The 22,199-nt window shown below is 37.0% G+C and overlaps 1 protein-coding gene across 8 annotated transcripts in view; it reads left to right on the forward strand.

The window, feature by feature from the left end:
• Positions 1-10,945: 10,945 nt before the first annotated feature.
• LOC129257796 (forkhead box protein P1-like) overlaps positions 10,946-22,199 on the forward strand; it is a 28,181-nt gene continuing 16,927 nt past the window's right edge. For 4 of the 8 annotated variants that reach the window (XM_054896196.2, XM_054896200.2, XM_054896197.2 and 1 more), the window contains exons 1-3: positions 10,946-11,083; positions 13,635-13,859; positions 21,617-21,827. In XM_054896196.2, the coding sequence (XP_054752171.2) occupies positions 10,988-11,083; positions 13,635-13,859; positions 21,617-21,827 (532 nt within the window). In that variant the 5' untranslated portion in view covers positions 10,946-10,987. The remainder of the gene's footprint in view (positions 11,084-13,634; positions 13,860-21,616; positions 21,828-22,199) is intronic. The other 4 variants (XM_054896199.2, XM_064096420.1, XM_064096419.1 and 1 more) reach the window with 1 other exon arrangement.

Genomic DNA, 22,199 nt, shown 5'->3' on the forward strand with positions numbered 1-22,199 from the left:
ACAAAGCAACGCACACCTTGTTGTAATCATATGAAAGCAAATTGGCCAAACTCTAATAAAAGTCTACGGTTGTATCCAACTTTGGATGCAAACCATTATAAACCACCATCTGAATCAATGGTGTGATCACCCCTTTATTCGTTATCGACATAACATTCATACACTCAACGTCATTTGAATTTTCATCTTAATTCATGTACTGTATGTTCAGTGGCATCCTGTATGAAATCAGTTACCGTAATCTCTTTAGAGAATCAGTAGACCCTATCAGAAGTTCATGATTCCAGTTCCATTAGAATGAGTATTATTTGTGACCGCTTTCCGGGTCATTAATTTCTGTGATCCTTCATTTGTAACTGTACATGTACAGTATGTTTTAATAGAAATCTTGTCTTCCCTTTCGGTCTTTCCTATTCTAACTCTTTGTGGGCTCTATTTTGTGCAGATAACAAGAAAGGCTCACCCCCCACCCTGCCCATTCTGGATTAGATGTTCTTTTTGCCTCATCTCTTTGATTTTACGAGAATAGCCCGCTGGCTCTTGGTCCCAAATCCAAGTAACAGAATCATTTTCTGAAATAAATGAAGAAACTTGACCACAAAAGACAATTCCTGCAAAGAATAGAATTATTTCTTTGCATATATCTCACTCTAGACTAGCTAGAGACATCATTTTTATAATTCAATTGACACCATATAATATGATGAGCACTGGCATAATGCATGCAAAAGTTCGTCTGTACTTTTTCCCTTTATCTTTTTTCTTAATTGTATTAGAGAGAGCCCTAGTGTCTGTACTTAATTTGTTTGCTGGTATTCCATTCCTTTAGTTACAGCGGGGGGGGGGGGGGGGCACTCAGTATATAATGCTCGATGGGTATGTGCCACGGAGAGGACCCTCATTTTTACACTCAAATTTCTGTTCCAGGGCATAGCATTTTTATCTTATTGAGAAAAAGAACAAAGAAAGCCTTTCCAAAGCATAGCATTTTCTTCTTATCGAGAAAAAATAAGAAAGAAATGCATTCCCAAGCTTTGCATATTTTTCGTTCCGGCCGCATTGATCCACTACAATGGGCTGCATTTTTGGTGAAAAGCGGCCTGCAGAGCGCTGTCCGACCATCGCCTCTGCGCGAGTGCACCCGGCGCCCATGCCGCTGGGCTAGCTGCATGCACGTATGCTCGTTCCATAGGGATGCATGCGCACTCACACACAGGCGACCCGTTCCAAGGACCCCCGTTGTCACAAACATTTGTAGTTCCGAAGCCCGTTCTGAGGACCCTCCTTACAATAAACCCGTTCCAAAGCCCCTGTGTTTTTGTCTCGCCCGCGGCACATACCTACCACTTTTGTAGTTGAGTACCCCCCCCCCCCCCGGAGTTACAGTGTATTTATTATTTTGTAAGCATTAAAGAAGTGAAAATACCCAGGTTTAAAGCTGCAAGCTTGAGAACTAAGAGGGGTTTTGTCTAGCTGCATGTTTTAATTTTCAGAGGTGGGCCAAATGCTTGCTGTTTTATAGCATTTTGAGAATTTACAGTGATCTTTGGCTTAGCTGCTGCTCTGCCCACCTTTTTAAATTTTAACTGTGGCCTAAAAGACAAAGACATTTAAATATCACTGATATTAATATGAGATGAATAAAACATGTACATAGATCACAAAACCAAGGTCAAAGATAATTTCAGGTCAGCAAACTTCCACTACATGATATTTAGGCCAATAGTGTATTACTGACATACCAAACTTAAAAAAAAAAAAAGAATTTTGAAGATAAATCTGTTTTGCAATGTATTTGAAAACAGATCGGACAGGTTATGCTTAATACTTTTGTACAAGTTAATGTTTTTTATTTATTTCCATTTTTATTTTCGTGGGTGTAGCCCTTTGAGCTATAAAACTGATACAATGAGGCACATGATCATTACAATGAAAAGACAATTTACAAACATATGAAGCAAATATAACAATGAATGTAACATTTTGTAACAGATGATACTATTAAATATAAACTACAAAAGAAAAAAAAAGTCTTCTGGTATAATTTTTTTTTTCTGAACAGGTTATTACTTATTAGTCTCTCCTTTTGTTTTTTCTCTCTCTCTCTCTTTCCCAAACCTCCTCTTCTACAAATAATACAGTACCTCCACCTGTCTTCATATCTCCAGGTATACTATTTCCAAACAAATTTGGCTTGTTTTGGCATTGGACATGAGCTTTGTTTATCCCCCAATCTAAACAAGCCAGCTCTTGTGATTGTTTGTTCCCGGGAGGATGCTCTCCCATGTAGGTCTTACTTCCTGAGTGGGAGATGGGGAGGAAGAAAATATACCGGAGATTATAGAGGCTATAAAGAAAATTGAAGTGATATCAGAGATAAATACCATTATCCCCTTTATTAAAGGGTCATACTTCATTCGTTTGCATGATCATTGCATGCGTGATGAAAGTAAAATTAAGATTTGATACACAATAGTGACTTTTTAATCCAATAATGGAACCTCATATCAGGATGCATTAATTTTGAATGAATTTTGAAATACCAAAGGCATAAAGATATTCATCAACTATTTTTAGGTGAATTAGATATCGAAAATGATAATATTTATATAGTGCAGCTATTATAATACTGCGCTTGTTGCTTGTAGTTGGTATCATATTATTACCCCGCTGTAGCTGAGCCTCCAAATAGGCGCTAAAGCGTTCAAGGAATAAATCCTTCTGGGTACCCATTCACCTCACCTGGGTCGAGTGCAGCACAATGTGGTAAAATGGAATAATCAGCAAAAAAAATTGATATTTCTTTATGATTTTTTTTCCTATTTGATGATTGAAACTGAGGATTTAATTTTGGAAGAGAAGGCACGGTTAATGTTCTCGTTTCTATCTATTACAATGATTTTGGTAGCTGACATTTAGTTTACAATACTTACATTAATTATATTGATTTGATACATGATAATCAACTTGTCTTCATGAACCTGCACACATAGATTCATTCACTCTCAGTGACCATTCCACTTCACTTGTAGGCCTTTAAAAGATGCGCAAGAACAATCTCACAAATGTCATATCAAAGGTATTTAGGCCGAAACAGATGCGGAGCAGCAAATATCAACAAAATGCTCCCCTGGGGTGACATTATTTATAAACAGTGAGGGTATCTAGAATTATGATGTAAACAGGAGTCCCGTTCAGCTAGTGCCATTGCCCTACCTTAACCCAGGGTTACAAAACTTTCAACGGGCGTATTCAGACTGACTCAAAGTTCGAGAATACCTGGGCCCCCGTCTTACAAAAAGTTGCGATGATCCACTCAATCACAACTATGGAAAGCCAGCAACGTCAACATCTGAAATACATGTTTGCTCAAAACATTTTCCAGATATGATGTACATTTATACATTAATCGTTTTCTTGAAAATTCAGTGCGCTTCTTTTTTTTTTTACAAAGGACATCATTTTGTGCAAATTTCCTGTAGCATAAATTATGACATTGATGGATTTCCATACAACCGAGGTTGATCTGATCAATTCTAAGAATTTTGCACAAATTCCTCCAAGGTCACAGGTATGCTTGCAGTGTGAAAGTAAATGACGAGAACTTTCTCAAACCATTGAGGAGTTTGGCATGGATGACTTGGGTCTGCTGAGCTGGTGATTCTGAATTGCACACCTCACCTGCTTTATATCGCACCAACCTGCACGTGCTCGTAGCTCTTCACCAACCTACCCTAAAAGGTATTGCTTTGGGTTGATGCGAATGAAAAAAAATTAATTATCAGGTATTTTCTAGCCTGAATAGGTTCTTGTAATTTAACAGGTATTCTGGTGATCAAGTCGGTCTGAATACACCTAACTACGTGTAGTTCTTTTTCTTTTCTATGGCAGGAAGTTAGGAAGAGTGATGGTACAAGAAACCTCTTGATTTTATAAATAAGCAAACAATATGAAGATCTGTATTTATCCAATGGATATCCTGTAACAATATCTCACATAGGATATTTCAGCAACATATTGTCAGTGATTGAGTGGAGATCATACTTAATAGAGGATTGTTTCATACTCAAAATTTGAATTAAGAAAAAAAAAATCAATCAGGTCTCAGAGTAAAAATGACTCCTCATGTTACATCCCAGCATTATGCACAATAATGATATCCCCCCACCATTAGAAACTGTAAAATGCTTGAACTGAAGATATAGGTGTGGTGTAGTGCTGTAATATCAATAATCTCTTTATCGGTAGTCTTGTCGATAATCGCTTGTTTTTTTCCACTTGCGATATTGACAACCTTTCTCTCATTGTCAAAAATACCTGCTATTATGTAGGGACATGACAGTGATTTTCCGCGATTGCGAAAAACGGACGGAATTCACGGAAACGGCCGTTTGAAAGTGGCTTTTCATATGGAAAATCACAGAAAACATATTTTGCCTCAAAATGCACAGAACAGCAACAGGAATTACTCCAAAATCTCAACAAAATATGAATACTTACTAGCCATAATACACGATCTCACTTCGCTATAATCATGACAATCCATACATCGTGACTGCATTCCACTCCATTCGATCGTATCGAAAACATTCACAAGCGTAAGCTCAATTTTAGCAAATTACCAACTAATGTAGAAGGCAGCACACGGCCGTGTGTTCCGCGATTGCGAAAAACGGACAGAATTCACGGAAACGGCCGTTTGAAAGTGGCTTTTCATATGGAAAATCACAGAAAACATATTTTGCCTCAAAATGCACAGAACAGCAACAGAAATTACTCCAAAATCTCAACAAAATATGAATACTTACTAGCCATAATACACGATCTCACTTCGCTATAATCATGACAATCCATACATCGTGACTGCATTCCACTCCATTCGATCGTATCGAAAACATTCACAAGCGTAAGCTCAATTTTAGCAAATTACCAACTAATGTAGAAGGCAGCACACGGCCGTGTGTTCCGCGATTGCGAAAAACGGACAGAATTCACGGAAACGGCCGTTTGAAAGTGGCTTTTCATATGGAAAATCACAGAAAACATATTTTGCCTCAAAATGCACAGAACAGCAACAGAAATTACTCCAAAATCTCAACAAAATATGAATACTTACTAGCCATAATACACGATCTCACTTCGCTATAATCATGACAATCCATACATCGTGACTGCATTCCACTCCATTCGATCGTATCGAAAACATTCACAAGCGTAAGCTCAATTTTAGCAAATTACCAACTAATGTAGAAGGCAGCACACGGCCGTGTGTTGCTGCCCTCTACGTTCGAAGATGTACAGCACCATATATAAAAATGGCGGATAGGCGAGAATCGTTGACTGCTCAGAACGATGTCCAAAAAGACCCCAAATTATCGATAAAACTTAATTTAACTCTAAAATAATGCTAATATGAAAGGTGAGGATGTATTTATGCTAAATACGTTTGTTAAAAGATGTTATGTAATCGTTAACATCCAATGAACGTACAGTGGCAGATACAAATTTTGACCAACGTGAGTTTTGTGACAATCACTATAATGCATAAAAAATGCGTATTGATTATGTTCTTTTGTTGATAGTTATCGATATCGGTAAGATATTTTTAGCGATACATCGACAGAGAATTTTCTTACCGATAACAGCACTAGTACAGTGTTGTGACAATTTTTTTTAAGAGACACAAGAACGCTGTTAACATGGGAATCAAAGTACATGTAAATGGAAAATTGTATGCATGAAATACCTATTGATATAGCTAATCTGCTCACAACCCAGGAAAGTAACCTACAACAAATTTGAATGAAGCACATTTTTATCATTTTCAGTCAGCTCTAGATTTTGAATATACATGTACATGTATGCATGAAAGGCCTACAACTTCATATTTTCACTTTCAGAGAGAAATTCAAAATAGATGTCAAGAATTTTTCATTGGGTATCTTCAGATATCATAATTGTTTTCAGACATTGGCTCAAGATTTCTTCATTTAAAAAAAATTCTTGATTGTTAACATCTTTCGAACGTGTTTCCCAGAGGGCAAGGCCCGAGTTTTCTGTGGGATGGGGCTCAATGAGTTAAGGTTATTCTCTATATATTTCATCAAGAAGAAATAATTTGGAACAGAATGAAATCTAGGCCAAAATATTACCACATAAGGTATACCAGTCCCATCTGTTTCACCACACCAATTTATAGATAAACACAAAACAAAACAAAGCAAATCATAACTTCTTTTAATCCATTGTGTTTGTGATTAATTATTAACTCACCCCAACAAGTTCAGTCAATATTTATTTGGAAGTAGTTGCTTGTTGTGCTATGAAAATAGAAAGAGATGAGAGAGTCAATAATACTCGCGCCAGTTATGTGCCGTTTCACAAATAACTACTGGTATTTGGAAAGGGGGAGGCAGGCAATTTGGTGGTCATTTTCACATCTCTTGTATGCTTTTTCTGAATAGAAAGTGGGAGAATAATTGCCGTTGTTCATTATTTATGACTTATGTACACTGTAGAACAAAAAACAACTTGTATCATATGAAATTGTGATGTGTTGATCATTGGCCTGCCTCAATGAATTGCTGCGGGTGTTTTATGAAAAAACATTATTTTTCACTGACTTATTTTCTCTTAGCCAATTGAAGGATTTTAGTAGCTGATAACAATAAGTGAAAAATCAATGATTATTTTTTTTTCTTTTTTAAATGTATTTTATGAAAAATGTCTTGCAGTGCAAGCTAAAATGACCATGAATTACATCAATAAAAAGTATCACAGTCATTATTCCATATACAGTATGTAACATTGGGCATCCAATGTAAGACACTGTGCACTTCATGGAAATGCTCCCTTAATAGCTGAACCAGGCCAGTAGATGCCTGTAGGCGGGGTCTGAGCGCCAAGACTGAGGTTTCTGTTCAGACTAACCCCTGCTGATTGACCTCGCCAGTGACAAACAAAAACAGGAAAAAGAGGACAACAAACTTGGTCAAGACCTTGTTTTGTCTCATCATCTCTTGTTTCAGCTTGAGTCTCGGGTCAGGATGGGGTAATGGATGATTAGCCTTCATCCTATAAATCTGTCTCTGTCTCTGTGTGAAGGGGAGAGCCAGGAGGAAACCAGCAAGGGCCCTGTTCACATGTGAAATATAATCAGGAGATTGGATTAGTGTCTTGTTTCGTGAATGTTGCAAAGTTGGAGGGAAGTGAGGATGGGGGGATGGATGATTTGTCTCAATCGTATGAAATACTTGGTGTCTGTGTAAAGTAGAACAGGGGGAAGCCATAGGCCCGTATTCTGAAGTTAGGTCTAATTTAAACTCTTGTTTAAAGTTGTGGTTTAACTATGAGAAGCCAGTTGTGGCATAATTCTGTAACAGTAGAGGTTGAATGTACTGTATCAGCTCATTTTAGTCTCAAGTAATTCTTAATTGTCTGGGAAGGATGAAGTTAGTTGTCTTCACCATAACAAAATTAGGAAAGAGCACAGTGAACATTAGAAGCATTCAATGAAAACATGATTTTGACATATTTGGCTTCCCATGATTTTAGCACAGAGTTAGACCATGGTCTAAGTTAAACCTGACTTCAGAGTACCGGTCATTGTTTTTTTTTTTTTTTTTTTTTTTTTTGGGGGGGGGGGGGACTTTTAAATGCATTGTACATGTATATGTACATGTCCATTCATCCTGCCCACTTTGAAAAAAAAATCTGTAAGTTATCAAAACTTTTGCGTTAACTTACTGATTTTAAAACTCTATACATCTCATTTTAATAGATGAATGGAAATGCTGAGAAGTTATCCTCAAAATATTTGATTTATCAATTATCTACTTTCAGTATGCTTATAAATATGAACTACAGTATGAAGTGATTTTCATAATTTCACACTGGACTTTAAAGTCAACACATAAGAAATACATGCATTGCATTATTGTCCCATCACCTTGATCTATATAACAACCATTACAATATCAATCGAAAATATATTAAAAATTTAAACAATTCCACTCTAGGCTGCTGCGGAGTATAAATCTTCCTTTTCCTTTCTCTTGTAATATAAGGATTGATCGTTTTACTCCATTTCTCTCTTAATTCCACAAGAATGGTCGTAATCCCCAGCCTCTCCAGTGGATGATCGTTCAAGTAATTACATTTCAAAATTGTAAGTAGACCAGTGAGGAAGAGCAATGGATGATGTTTGCTGCTATTTGGATAATGACGCCTTCTAGCTACTCTGAGGATAATTGCCCGGTGTAGTCCTGAAATGAATTCACAATTTATTGGGATGAAGAGGAGGATCAAAAGAAATGGAAAGAGAAAGGGATTTGGTCGAAGAAAATGAAAAAAAAACGAATGAATTGCATTATGAAGGCTTGTAGATTTTACATGTAGCTGCGGGCAATTATTTACTCAGTCCAACCCTCCGAATCGGGTGTCTCCTTGCGGATTCTGCGTTGGTACTTGAAATATAATGTGGTTGGATAGTTTCTGCAGTAATTCCGTAGAACGTGTGAATCTCAAAAATGTCTCGGTCACAATAATGATAATGATATTAATACAGAGATCTTGTAATGATGCATTTCTAAAGGACTTGGATACACAGTATATATTACCCTGACTGTAGCCTGGCAGCCATATCAAGTTGATCTGCCAAGTCGCCATTTTCCTCACCTGGGTTGAGTGCAACACAGTGTGGATAATGAGTAATCGGTGCGTAATTTCAACAATGCAGCAGATTTACTGTATACGTACAGTACATGTATAGACAGTATGAAGATTTTACCCTTTGTTCTAAACATACATGTATTTGCCTACTTGGGAATGCCTTAATTCTATTTTGCTATCTTGGAGGATAATAATAGCTGGATTGTTAAAGTGCTTTTTGCCTGAGGATCCAAACCGGCGATAGCCATGCTGCCTACAGGCGCTTTGGCATTTGAGGAATTTCTTCTTACCGGGCACCCATTTACCTCACCTGGGTTGAGTGCAGCACATTGAGGGTAAATTTCTTGCTGAAGGAAAACATGCCATGGCTGGGAATCAAACCCACGTCCCTCGGGTGGAAAACGAAAGTCATACCCTCGAGACCACGACGCCCCGACAATAAAGATAGAGATTATTGACTTTGTATGTTCTGAGTTTGAAGAATATAAATGAAATGTTTCCATATTGGAAACCCTTCATTTCTTGCTTTACACTCATTCTTGCTTACATGCATAGTGTAGTAGCATTTGTTTAGGAATTATTCTTGGCATAATGTAGCCTTGTGTGGAAATACCCATTAATTTGTTTTTGTTATGTTACCCTCTTATTCCTATTGTCTGAAGCACTGCCAACTGTCAAAAAATAAGTAACATTTTAATCCTTTCTTGTCTGCGATCCTGCATATCACATCCTCTTCTCATTAACAATGAGTAGCAAACAACAGAGTTATCGTTGCTGTTTTTAAGGATGCAAAAAAAAGTGAAGACTGCATCAAGGATGAGAGAAAGAGGGGCATGCTGTCAAGGGAGAGCTGTAGCTGCACACGACACTGCAAAGATACACAACCAGAGACAGACACAAACAATGATTTCATTTCTCGCATTAGCGCTTGCTGCAATATCTGTCATTGCATGATTTATCATCTGAACAAACAAGCAGAGATAATTGCCATATACAAGCCCTATCCCCAAAAAACAAATTCCCTTTCCTAAACCACGATTGTACTGTATACCCCGGGAAGCAGCGCCCTGCAGCGAAAATATCAATTTAGTCGCCACGGCTTACACCTGTAAAACCGCGCCTTCCTTCCTCCAGTCCTCGATTCCCTCTCTTCCCCTGCATCCCCAAGTTGCGTTGTTTATTTTTCATTGGATTTACCTCGCGCATTAAAGCCAGGCCTCCCCCTTCATCAGCACCTAGGCATGTTTGTCTTGAGCGCAGAGCGGAGTTTGTGCAGCGACTAACGCAAACAAACCTGGCATGTCAACAATGTCCCTGACACTTCCCAGCTTTTTCTCATTAAATTTTGGAAGACTTAAATGCATAGAGAAAATATTGTTTTCCATATCGGGGAGGATAAACACAGTGAGGAATGAAATCATACCGAAGCCTTTCATTTTGAGTAAGCTTGTGTTTTTATTATGCCCTGCACCTAGGCCACCAAAGAGATATTGACCCGAAAGCCTACTTTTTTTCAAGCCCCAATTTTCTTGTTAAAGATTCAGAGTTTTAGTGCTGTACGTACTAATATCTCTTACTCTTAAATCCTTACTTGATAATCAATAATAGATTGCAATACCGGTAGTGCCTTTTCAAATCATCTACATGTATTAATGAAGTATATGAATTGAGAAAATAAACATGTACTGTACCTGCATCTGCATTGCATTTGTATATTTAATAGGTATGCCTTAATAAAGATTTTGTCACTAATGTATACCTGTAGATACACTGATGTGTGTTAGGTTGATGCATTGTCAGAGGTTTCCTGATAAGTTGACGTGTATGGATGCACTGAAGCACTAGCATAGGGCATGGGTAAATGTAACCAGGGTATGGAGGAAAACTAATGCTAGTAGAGCTTTGTTTTAACTTGCATCCTACATCACAACAATGTCATGTGGATGTAATCAAATAAAGTCTTTTTAGCATTAGTTGTGGTGTTGTTTGTTATTATTTTGAATCAGTTTGTTTGCATACATGTCAAATTAATGCTGCGGAAATTATAGAAAAGACGTGATAAATTAGTTTGACAATTCAGTATTATTTTCTTTGAAAGTAAGTTCAATATCTACTGAAAACAGTGTAAAATTGATTTGTTTTTTTCATCATGTGAATGTAAATTGCCTGTAATGGCAGACTACAGTATGCAGTATTTTTGTGCATCTGAGTCACTAAACTTTATTTAGAATTCTTCCATTTCAACCCTTTTCATCTTTCTTCTCTTTCCTCATGTAGTTCATGCTGGTGATTGGTGCATGGTAACACACCAGACTCCATGAGTGAAACCCTCGCAAACAGTGCTGGCGCTTCACCTGACTCCAAACAGCGCACTTCAGAAAACGATGTCAGATCAAATGCAGACATACCAAAGGTACCACTTGCGATCACTTTGAAGCGACGGTATATTAGTAGAATATTGAATAGCGCCATCATGTGGCGAGATTGTGACAAAAATGGTGCCAAGATGTGACCCATATATGCCGCATTATATTGGCAAATGCTTCTTGATTTGATTTAACTTCACTACATAAATACCTGAAGATGTACTTAACATTGAAAAGCTTTTACATTATGAGAGAATGTTGCATTATGCAATTTAACAATGTCACCAAGAGATGGCGCTGTTTAGTAAGTGTCATTGAATTAAACGGGAATTCCACCCAAATAAAAACTTAATTTTAGAGGGAAAAGAAAAATCAGACAGGTTGATAGGTGAAAGTTTGAACAGTATTGGACAAACGATAAGAAAGTTATGAATTTTTTTAAGTTGTAAAAATTGGTAATCACTTTACCCATGGAGACTTCAAATTGGCCGCATATGTGATGTCATAATGATGTAAGGCAACGACTACTCTTCCTTGTACTCCAATACATAATTTAGCTAAAATGTTTTACTTCAAATTCTATTTTCCTTTCATGAGGACATTAGATTACTGCCCCAGGGGATCGGGTACTTAGGCAAAAACCACAAATGCTTAATAATTCAGTACATATACATGTATGGCCTATGGGGAAAGCTGTCCTTGCCCCTTGTCATAATGCCCACTTGCCAATTTGAAATCGACATAGCCTTAGGGATCTAGATTTTAAAGCAGCCGTAACTTTCTTTTTGCTCATCCGATTTCTTTCAAACTTTCACCATTTTGTTTTCTTAATTTTACTCCTTTCCAACACAAAATATTATGACCAAGGCCTGACTCACCTTTTAAATCTTCAAATACATGGCTTCTTTATGAAAGATGCCTACTACCAATGATAGTCTACATCAGGTATTAAGTTTGGACTTCTTTAGAGTGGATAGTCTGGTTTTTTTTAACTGAGGTTAGAAAAGCAGATTAACAGGGATTGACAGAATAGTGTATTATATTCATGTAAGCTTATCAAGGCATAAAATTTAGGTAATCATTGAATGTTTAAAGAGGTGTACATATATATATTTGTGTGGTGATATTATTATACCATTAATGTTAACAGTTTTAACAAATGTTAATGAATCAACCTTTTCATTTCAGGTACAAAGTAGGGGTGAAAATTCAATGGTACACTTCATGTACATTTCAAAAATTTGTAGTTGCTGTGATAATATAGTGTATGCAACATGTATAGATGTATATGTATCTAAATGATTATACTAATTTCAATCATAATGCAGGTATTAGCTTCTGTGTTGCATAAAGAGATTAATTTCAACGCAACTTTAAAAAGACCAACAAAAATAATATGATATATGTGTAGTCTGATTGGCTATAAAAGAAGTTGCATTCAATTTTTAGAGTTGTGTTTAATTGGAACTCTTCATGCTACAGGCCCCTGGTAGCCAACTTTTATCAAGAGGAATTTTTAGAGAAGTCTATTGAACGGATAGGATCACTATAAAGATGCTAACCACAGATACTTCCAATCAGACTTTGTCTATAAGCTTTTAAAGGGAGGGGAAGAATGGAAAATTGTGTGCAATGAAAATGCGCAGTTGAAAATGTGAAGGAGAAGGAGGCATCAGCAGATCTTACCATGGGCTAGTTGCACAAAGAGTTAGAATCAAACGCAACCCTTTCTGCAACTGCCCCCAGGTAGTAATCTTTTGATTTGCACTCGTGGACTGGCACGTAGTAAGGATGTCATTATGGACTGTCTTGCATTCTGAATATACAAATTTGGTGGTAGTCTGCAGGCACAGACTCAAATTTAATCCTTCAACCAAAACCATGTCTAGATTGAAGGCTAGACTCCAAACACTCTGTCTGTGTCAGCCACGGTACATAGTGAATCTAGTCTACTACTTCAGACTTTGCATTATGCACTATGCGAATTGCAAAAACCAAGGGTCTGCGCCTGCAGACTATTTTGGTGGAGTGAAGCAATGTGGGTCACTGATCATGCTCAAACTCGACTGAAGTTGACTGACATATCAACTGTTTGTGATGTTGAAAAGAATTTCCCGCAGTAACATCTTCCGCCAGGATAGTGGAGAGGAAGTGTACTGGCAATGGGTTTTTGCAAATGTTCCGTGATTTTGTATATTGTAAAACACAAATAAGACTATTATGAAATACTACGTGATGGTCTTTAGTGAATGTGCAAAAATAGAAAAAAGTCCCTTACTATCCAGTCTGCATCTCATCACGTCCTTTTCTTACTTGCTTAAATAAGCATTCATGCTTGTATAGCAATTGGGTGAAGAAAAAAAAACACCAAATCTGATAAATAATAATAATAATAATAATAATACAGGTATATTTACCCAGGGAAGCCGCTTCAGTTCCGAAAACTGTTCTCCCAGCGGGCCCTGCTATTATTATTACCCCGGCTTTAGCTGGGCTGCCTAAATCAGGTAGATCTTTAAAAATCTGTGTAATAGTATAGTGCATAATGCTTGAGAATTCATTTTGACAATGTTCATCATTTTTTGTCACCCTTGGTAGAAATCCGATGCAATCTCCATGTTGAGCGGGAGCGAAAAGAGCATCCATTCTGGAGGGGGGCAATCCAATCACCATCTACAGCTCCAGCATCTCCTGATGCCCCCCGGAGCACCGCAGACGCTCTCGGCTCAACAGATGCAGAGTCTGTTACAAGGCCAGGTCCTCAGCCAGCAACAATTGCAACAATTGGTTCTACAGCAACAGTCTTTCTTGCAGCAACAGCAGGTGTGTTATAAGACCATCTACCCCCCCACTGCCCCCGCCCCTGATTTATACAAAATTGATGTTGATCCTCCACCACCACCCCCAGCCACCCCCCCCAAAAAAAAATGATTATAAATATAACTAAAATGAGGATACTAATAATAAATAAATAGAAGTAATGAATAGAAAAATTAATTATAAAAATTAATTTAAAAAAATTGTTAACTTTTTTTTTTTTAAACAAAAATATTAACAATGATAATAAATTAATGATATAGGCCTACATGTAGAGTAATACATGAATATAAAGAAAGGAAATATTGACCAATTCATACAAACCCTGTTTCCAGTTAAAACAAAGGTCGAGATAATATTAGTAGAAGAAAGATACAAACTGTGATTTTGGCTTCCGTTTTCTGCGAAAAGATGCATTTGTCCAATTTTGGATGCAAATGCGTCTCCTTGGTTGACTTAAAGGCAATGTGCATTTTTTCCGTTGCATGCTTCCTTTAAATCCAATTATCTCAGGACTCGGTGTGTGACCCAATGTTTATCTTGTATATTGCAATCATCATGTGAAAGGCGCATGCATAACTGCTGCTGCCAAGCCAAGCCCTTTTTGTTTATCGCAAACATTTCTTGCCTGGACTATTTTCTCCTCTTTTTCCTTTGCCCTCCCCCCACATCCGTCACCGTCTCTCCATCTCTCTAGTCCTCCTTCCAGCTCTCTACTCCACTCTTCATCTCTGCCTACCTTCCCCCCAATCTCCCTCAGAGAAAAGCCACGCCAGCGCACTCAATCATGGTTCCATAGTGTTTACATCACAAACAAAACTGCGCTCCAGGAAGGGAAATAAAGAAAACAACCATCACCTAATGTAAACAAGATGCTCTCAGAGTGTAAACACAACCGAGCTGGCCTTGGTAGTTTTCCAAAATAATCAGGCGATTGTTGCAGGCTTTTTTTTTTCTTTTTTTTTGCTTTATCTCTCTCTTTCACTCTCTGGAAGTACAAAGAAATGTTCGATATATTCTGTGGTAAAGATTGCTTTGTGTGAGAAGTGAAACCAAGAATTGCATTTTGTTTGTTCAGCTAAACAAAGGGCTTCTCAGGAAAAATTTATAATGGCCATTTTGATCACAGTTTAGTCACTTCGCTGCTGCTCTACACCATTGGTGATGAATGCAATTGATACTTTATATGTGTGTGAAGAGACAATTATTATGGTGAATTATAGATATTATTAATGGCAGGATGTCTATTCAGTAAAAGAAAAGCCATCACTTGATTAGTTTTATTTTCAGGACATGAAGTGCTTTACAAGTAAAGGGTCCTTAAGTATAGAGAGTGTACAAGATCAATCTCCAATTAAAGAACTTATCAATATTAACACATATATTCCTATTGATTGGTTGCAGTCCACATCAGACAATTTACGAAACAAACTTATATCATTCTTATATTTAGAGTCGGAGTGAGATAAGATTGCTATTCTATATCAAGGCACCTCTCAAAGAATGTAATGTCATGTGAGCAAGCGAACGACTGAGTGAGTGAGTGAGTGTGTGAGTGAGCTTGTGACGGAGTGAGTGAGTGAGTGTGTGAGTGAGTGAGTGAGTGTGTGAGTGAGTGTGTGAGTGAGTGTGTGAGTGAGTGTGAGGGTGAGTGTGTGAGTGAGTGTGTGAGTGAGGGAGTGAGTGAGTGTGTGTGTGAGTGAGTAAGTGAGTGAGTGAGTGTGTGAGTGAGTTTGTGACTGAGTGTGTGAGTGAGTGAGTGTGTGAGTGAGTGTGTGAGTGAGGGAGTGTGTGAGTGAATGAGTGTGTGAGTGAGTGAGAGGGTGAGTGAGTGAGTGAGTGTGTGAGTGAGTGAGTTTGTGAGTGAGTGAGTGAGTGAGTGAGTGTGTGAGTGAGTGAGTTTCTGAGTGAGTAAGTGAGTGAGTGTGTGAGTGAGTTTGTGACTGAGTGTGTGAGTGAGGGAGTGAGTGTGTGAGTGAGTGAGTGAGTGAGTGTGTGTGTGAGTGTGTGAGTGAGGGAGTGAGTGTGTGAGTGAGTGAGTGTGTGTGTGAGTGAGTGAGTGAGTGAGTGAGTGAGTGAGTGAGTGAGTGTGTGAGTGAGTGAGTGAGTGAGTGTGTGAGTGAGGGAAATATAAATACATGTATAAGGGCATTTTCACGGTAACTGACATTACACGGCACAATGTTTTCACACCTTTCATTGTGTGTATCTCTAAAACAACAAATGATGGGAGTTTACTTTTGATAGAGTTAATAAAGTGAACCTTGCTGTATACTCTGATACTAAGTTTTCCTATGTAACCACATTTTTTTACGCATCAGCAAGCAAAAATGTGTCGGTAACTGACATTACGCAAAAGTACATGCAATTTCAGGGTGTTCATTAAAATTGAAATATCTCATGTCCCTGAGTAGATAGAGTAATAATTTGAATATGTAAATATACCTCCGTTACTAGGTTAAGATGTGTCAAAATAAAAAAAAAATTGTTTTTGTCTTTTGGGGACTATGATAATTTTTCCACAACTATGCTGGTAACTGACATTACGGTAACTGACATGACACTTAATTTGCCATAGAGATAACACATGGAAGTCAAATGTGTGGAATCATTGCATTGTATCTTCTGTGCAGGGCTTCACATGAAAGTGAGCTTGATGTGGAAGTATACCTGAGTTTTTAGGAACATTTCAATTAAAAACTTTTTCTTTTTCTTAATTCCTTTCTTTGATTTGAACATTTTTATCATTACTTGTCGGTAACTGACATTACACATTAACATTTACCAGTGCTATATTATTTTCAAAGGCATAATTTTCTTGGTACTTATATGTAAGGCTTTTTAAAATCATAAAAGTTTCATAATACTTCACATTTTTAATTATCAAAAGATAAGAAATGTATGTTTTACTTACTCGGGGGGGGGGGGTGGGGTCATAGCAGCTACATGTTTTCCTTTAGTAATTTAATATTGCATTGACTGTACATTGTACACATGGATTTTTCTGACTATACACCCATAATATATTCATCAGTTTTATATTGACTTTTTAAACCTTTTCCTTCTCCAACCTCCCCCTCCCCTCAAAAAAGGCAAAAATGAATAAGGGTCTCCTCCCCTAGGCTACATGTACCCCTCCCCCGAATCTCATGCAGCCATGTAGTTTTATTGATTTATATTCTGGGGAGCGTTTCATGAAAGGACTTGTCGGACGTTTTATCCGACAAGTCCTGTTTTATCCGACAGTTACCATAGTAACAATGCTTCTCAGCCAATCAAAATCAAGGAAAGTTGTCAGGTCTGACAACTTGTCGGACAGAAATGTTGATGAAACTTCCCTGGTCAGTGCAAGCAATGCTTGTTCATATCTGTCGGATTTCAATTCTCTTCATAATTTGTTTAATCATTTTCTTTGCTAATTTCTTTTATAAGCTGTCAACAAAAAATAAACTCCAGCTTATAAACTGAAACTGAACTATTTGTAAATTAGAAAAAAACACCACAGTTTTAGTAGATCCATGCAACATTGATCAGAACTGTCAAATTTCACTTTTCATCTATAGGGGAAGGCGGGGTAAGTTGAGCATAGGGGCAAGTTGAGCCACCACCCCCAGGCCAATGATGAATGAGTCAGACATTGTGGTGGTGTCATGTATTGATGATCCATTACATAACCCTTTACCCAACCACATTGTTTTCGACTTTGGAACAAAAAGTACTCTTTTAGAGGGAAAAATACAAATTTTAGCCAAAAAAGTAAAAAAAAGTGTAAAATAGATAAGTGCTTTTTACACACACACGTCTTTAAATATAATAAAGAAATAAGAACAATATTGTTAGTCTAGGTATGGATCTTCATTGTTGTCATAGTCTTTTAAATGATGGATGCATAAGAAGTGTGTGGATGTGAAAATATCGCATTAAGTTCGGACTGGGGTACTTTGAGCCAGCCAACATGGGGCAAGTTGAGCCATGGTAATTCTTATGGTAATGTATAATAAAAAATAAAAGAAAACTTGAAAAGCCATTGGTATGCAGGCAGAAAGGTGCAAATTCACATGATAGTTCTTTTACTTTTAGAGGATGTTAGTATTAAGAGATATGAAAATTGAAAAGACTTGAAATAAAAAATTGACATACTGCTTCTTCCCGCATACATTTTGTACATAGTTTTTGTGGCTCAACTTACCCCAAAAGGTGGTACAACTTACCCCACATATGGGGCAAGTTGAGCCGTTTGACATCGGTTTTTTCAAAGGTCACCATGAATTTCAGTGTCGGGATAGAGAGTTATATATAGGTGAAAAATATTTCCCAAGAATCAAATTTAAAGGCAAGGTACTCATTTCTACAATATTATTAGTCATATCAATTCTAACATGCAAAATGCAAAAAGTGTCACAACTTACCCCGCCTTCCCCTACTTGTAAACCAAAAAAAAAATTGTATTACACATCCACACAACTAACAGGTATAAAAACCAGGAATTTACTTTTAGCGAGGCAATGCTCAAAAGAATCCTAGAAACTAAAAAAGGGACCCTGGAAATCCCCTTCATCACAATGTTAAGCTTAAAAAATGTTGCAGATTTAGGCAATAGGTTGGGAAAAGTACCCCCTACCCCCCCCCCCCCCCGAAAACCAAACAAAAAATTGTCTGATACAAACAATTAGGTACTTGGTAAGTGCATGTACAAAACAATTTCATAGTAATTTTTTTTTGCACGATGGGAATGCAACTTCCTTCATAATTTCATATAGTATTCCTTGTGAACTATACCTTTTAAAAGTCAATAGCAAGCTCCTTCTGGTGTGACTTGACTTAAATAACAAGTATACAATATTTCTTCACCATAAAATTGACCACATATTTGCATTTCAATATTGGTAACCAATGTTTTATCATGGTAACTGACATTACATCTCGGTAACTGACATTACATTTTCCACTTGGTAACTGACATTACATATATTTAATGGTACCCTATGGCTTCATTGTTAATTGGTAATCTTTAATTTTGGTGTAGAAGGGAGGGGTGTTACCTAGAGAGGAAATCTACCAAGTTTCATATAATATATCCTCTTTTCCAGGAAATGAGAAAAAAAAGTTCATGTTTTCGGTAACTGACATTACATACCATATCACATACTTCATCAATGTTTTTTTATCAGATGAATGAATTACTGGTGTTTCTTTCTGTGGGATTTTAAAAAGTGTTATAATAGCAAGCTAAATCACAGGCGAAAACATCATGATCAAACCTGTTCTTTAAAAATCTATCAAAACAAAATATGTATCAATATACTATTTTCAACACTAATTTGTATCCATACTTTGGCAGCCATTTTGAAATAAAAAATGGCTGCCAGAGTCGGAAAAAAAATTTGTCTCAGAAACTTCAGGTCTTGTTTAATTAAAAAACATAAAGCATTTTACATGAATATCAACTTGATTTTTTTGCCTCTGTGTCCATCTGTGGTGAAAATGCCCATAAGATGAATGGATTTATGAATATGGAAAGATGAAAATTTATTAAAATTGAATGAATCCGTTATTATATTTGGTATTTCAAATATCTAAGATGAACTTTGATTACAACTGCCTGAAATTATATCTTGTTTTAAGATCAAACAAGAAGTTTTCATTTTTCGTAATTTAAATTTACAGAAGGCTATCACTATCAATCCTTATTTTCAGTGTGAAACTTTAAAGGGAGTAAATACTGCAGGTACCTATCAGTTCTATTGTGATTTGAATGTAGCATTCTTTCAGAAGCAAGCATAGTTTTTAGCAATGACATCATATAGATTCATATTGCTAAGGAAGGAATATTTATCTCATCCACTGAAACCAAATGGTGATTATTGCTTTGTATACCACATCGGACACTAACAAAAAGAGACTATTTCTATTTAAAGGTTTATATGTATTTACATATTTATTTTCTTTGAAAAAAAAAGAACAAAACAGAAAATGACCCAGTTCAAACAGTTAAGAAAATTCTTGGTGGGGAAATCAGTTTGTATTTTATAATGCGCACCTGTTTGTAGTGCCATTAATCACATGTTTGGTTACATGTAGTTCACACTTGTTTACACTTTAATATTACGTTGTATCAGTGCAAGAATGCCCTTAGCAAGACATTTTTTAGCATCCTGTCAATGCAGAAACACCCTTATGCAATTCCCTAATGTGTGTGTGCTAAGGGCATTTTTGCACACATGCAGTGCGCAAAAATGTGGTGTTAGAGGCGTTCTTGCACCGACACAATGATTAGTGCACTTATTTGGAAGATAGGACACAGAGCAACAAAACAAACTTTCATCTGATATTTCAGTTCTGCCTTTTGCTTCAGAGACAGAGAGAGAACCAATACACTTTTACAAATTACAAGGATGGTTTTAAACATTAAAAAAGTGTTGTTTGCTGTCTTACTTCACAGTCCAATTCAAGTATACCTTGACTGATGAAATTAAATCAAATTGAGTCAAAATCAAATCTAAGGAAAATGAAATAAGAATAGTGAAATCAGCTGTGACGGATGAAATTTTTGTAGCTAAAACAAGTTCCAAGATCATGTCAATCATGTTTTAGCAACATGAGTTTGCAGCAGCTTTACCTTTCCCCATTTAAGCATTTTAAAATGGGGATCTGGGGCCCGTAACACAAAGCTTAGCAATGATCATAGAACATTTTTTAATGATTTATTACACTGACTACAATGTACAATCAATCGTGAAAATTAAGCGTACGATTAATTGCTAACCTTTGTATTACGGAGCCCTGGATATAGAAATGGAAGTTTAGAAGGAAAAGACAATGAGTGTGATCCCTACTGAAAAACATAGCCCTGTTACACGAAGCTTTATAATAATAATAATATAATAATAATATAGGGTATTTATATTGCGCACATATCCACCTTGTTAGGTGCTCAAGGCGCTCCTATATTACCCGGCTAAGCTAGGCGTTCATAGCGCACACAGCTTTTTAAGGAATTACTTCCTACCGGTACCCATTTACCTCACCTGGGTTGAGTGCAGCACACTGTGGATTATAGCACTTGATTGATCGTAGGGCTAATTTCTATGCTTACTTTAATTATGTACAGTTATTAGCGCACAGATCAATTGTACAAAAAAATTGCTAAGCTTCATGTGACAGGCCCCCAGAAGTGTCTTGGATTTCTGTTTAAGGCATCTAGGCTAACATTGATTTGACTTGAAAAATCTGAGCTGCAAGGTCTCATATTTCACATGTCTGTGAAATGTAAAAAAATGAAGCCTAGAAAAAAAAATCACATCTGAAAATCATTATTTATTATTGAATCAAAAGCGACTGTAAACACCATCTTAATTTCATCAATACACCGATGTTACGTGTTCTATTAATTACTAGAGGACGTGGAATTATAAAATCGTGGTTTGCGTTGTACTTGGAGCTTTTCATTCTCAATCATGGTCATTTTCAGGGTTGGGTTTTTTTGGTTTTTTTAGTAGTTCTATTACATGTACTTATACACGTGCTTCATCTTGGTGTTACAATTTTTTAAATAGGCTATCCACAAAGCTTCATGTAGCCAATGCCTTGAAGGTGCTTTGCTTGAAGCAGTGGATTGAACAGCAGGGCCTTATTTTACCAAATAGAAAAATTAAATGTGTTGGGTGATAAAGTCAAGAACAGTCTTGCGTCTGTCTTTGACTTTGGCAAAATTTGACTTTTAGGTCGCTCACTGTGCATTCCTCCATTTTCTTTTTACGAAGCTGCAGGAGCAGGCTACGTTGCTCCAGCAGATGCAAGCTGCTGCTGTTGCCGCAGCCAGCGGGGATGCTGGTAAAGCTCCAACCAAGCTCTCGCCACACCAGCAGCAGCTACACAGCTTGGCCTTGCAACAAGCTCACATGATCCAGCTACAAGCGCAGCAACAAGCCGTTGCCTCTGGACAAATGATGCTCCCACCAAGGTTACAACAAGGTACGATGTGTCAATATGTCTTGAAAACTAGGGGTAGTATTCTGATAAAAAAACCTCGATTTAAACCTAGTCTAAACTAGAATTTTAGAACACTTTTCTATGGAACTCCGAGTTTCATTCTACTTCTTCCATTTTCGTGGCAAAGATAATGTACCAAATAGTTATTAAAATTAATTGTATACACTTTGTATTCTGCTTATTTCACTACACAATTTATTTATTGGACAAGGGTAAATAATCCTCACTAGGTTAAAGTGTTGACAATTAGCACTCCATGGTCTAAGTTAACCCATGGTTAAATAACTGTTGCTAAGAGAATACCGCCATAGAAGTTAGATATCTTTTCTTGTTTTCAATAACCTCGAGATTTGC

This window comes from Lytechinus pictus, chromosome 3 (genome assembly GCF_037042905.1).
Source record: "Lytechinus pictus isolate F3 Inbred chromosome 3, Lp3.0, whole genome shotgun sequence".
Lineage (NCBI taxonomy): Eukaryota > Metazoa > Echinodermata > Echinoidea > Temnopleuroida > Toxopneustidae > Lytechinus > Lytechinus pictus.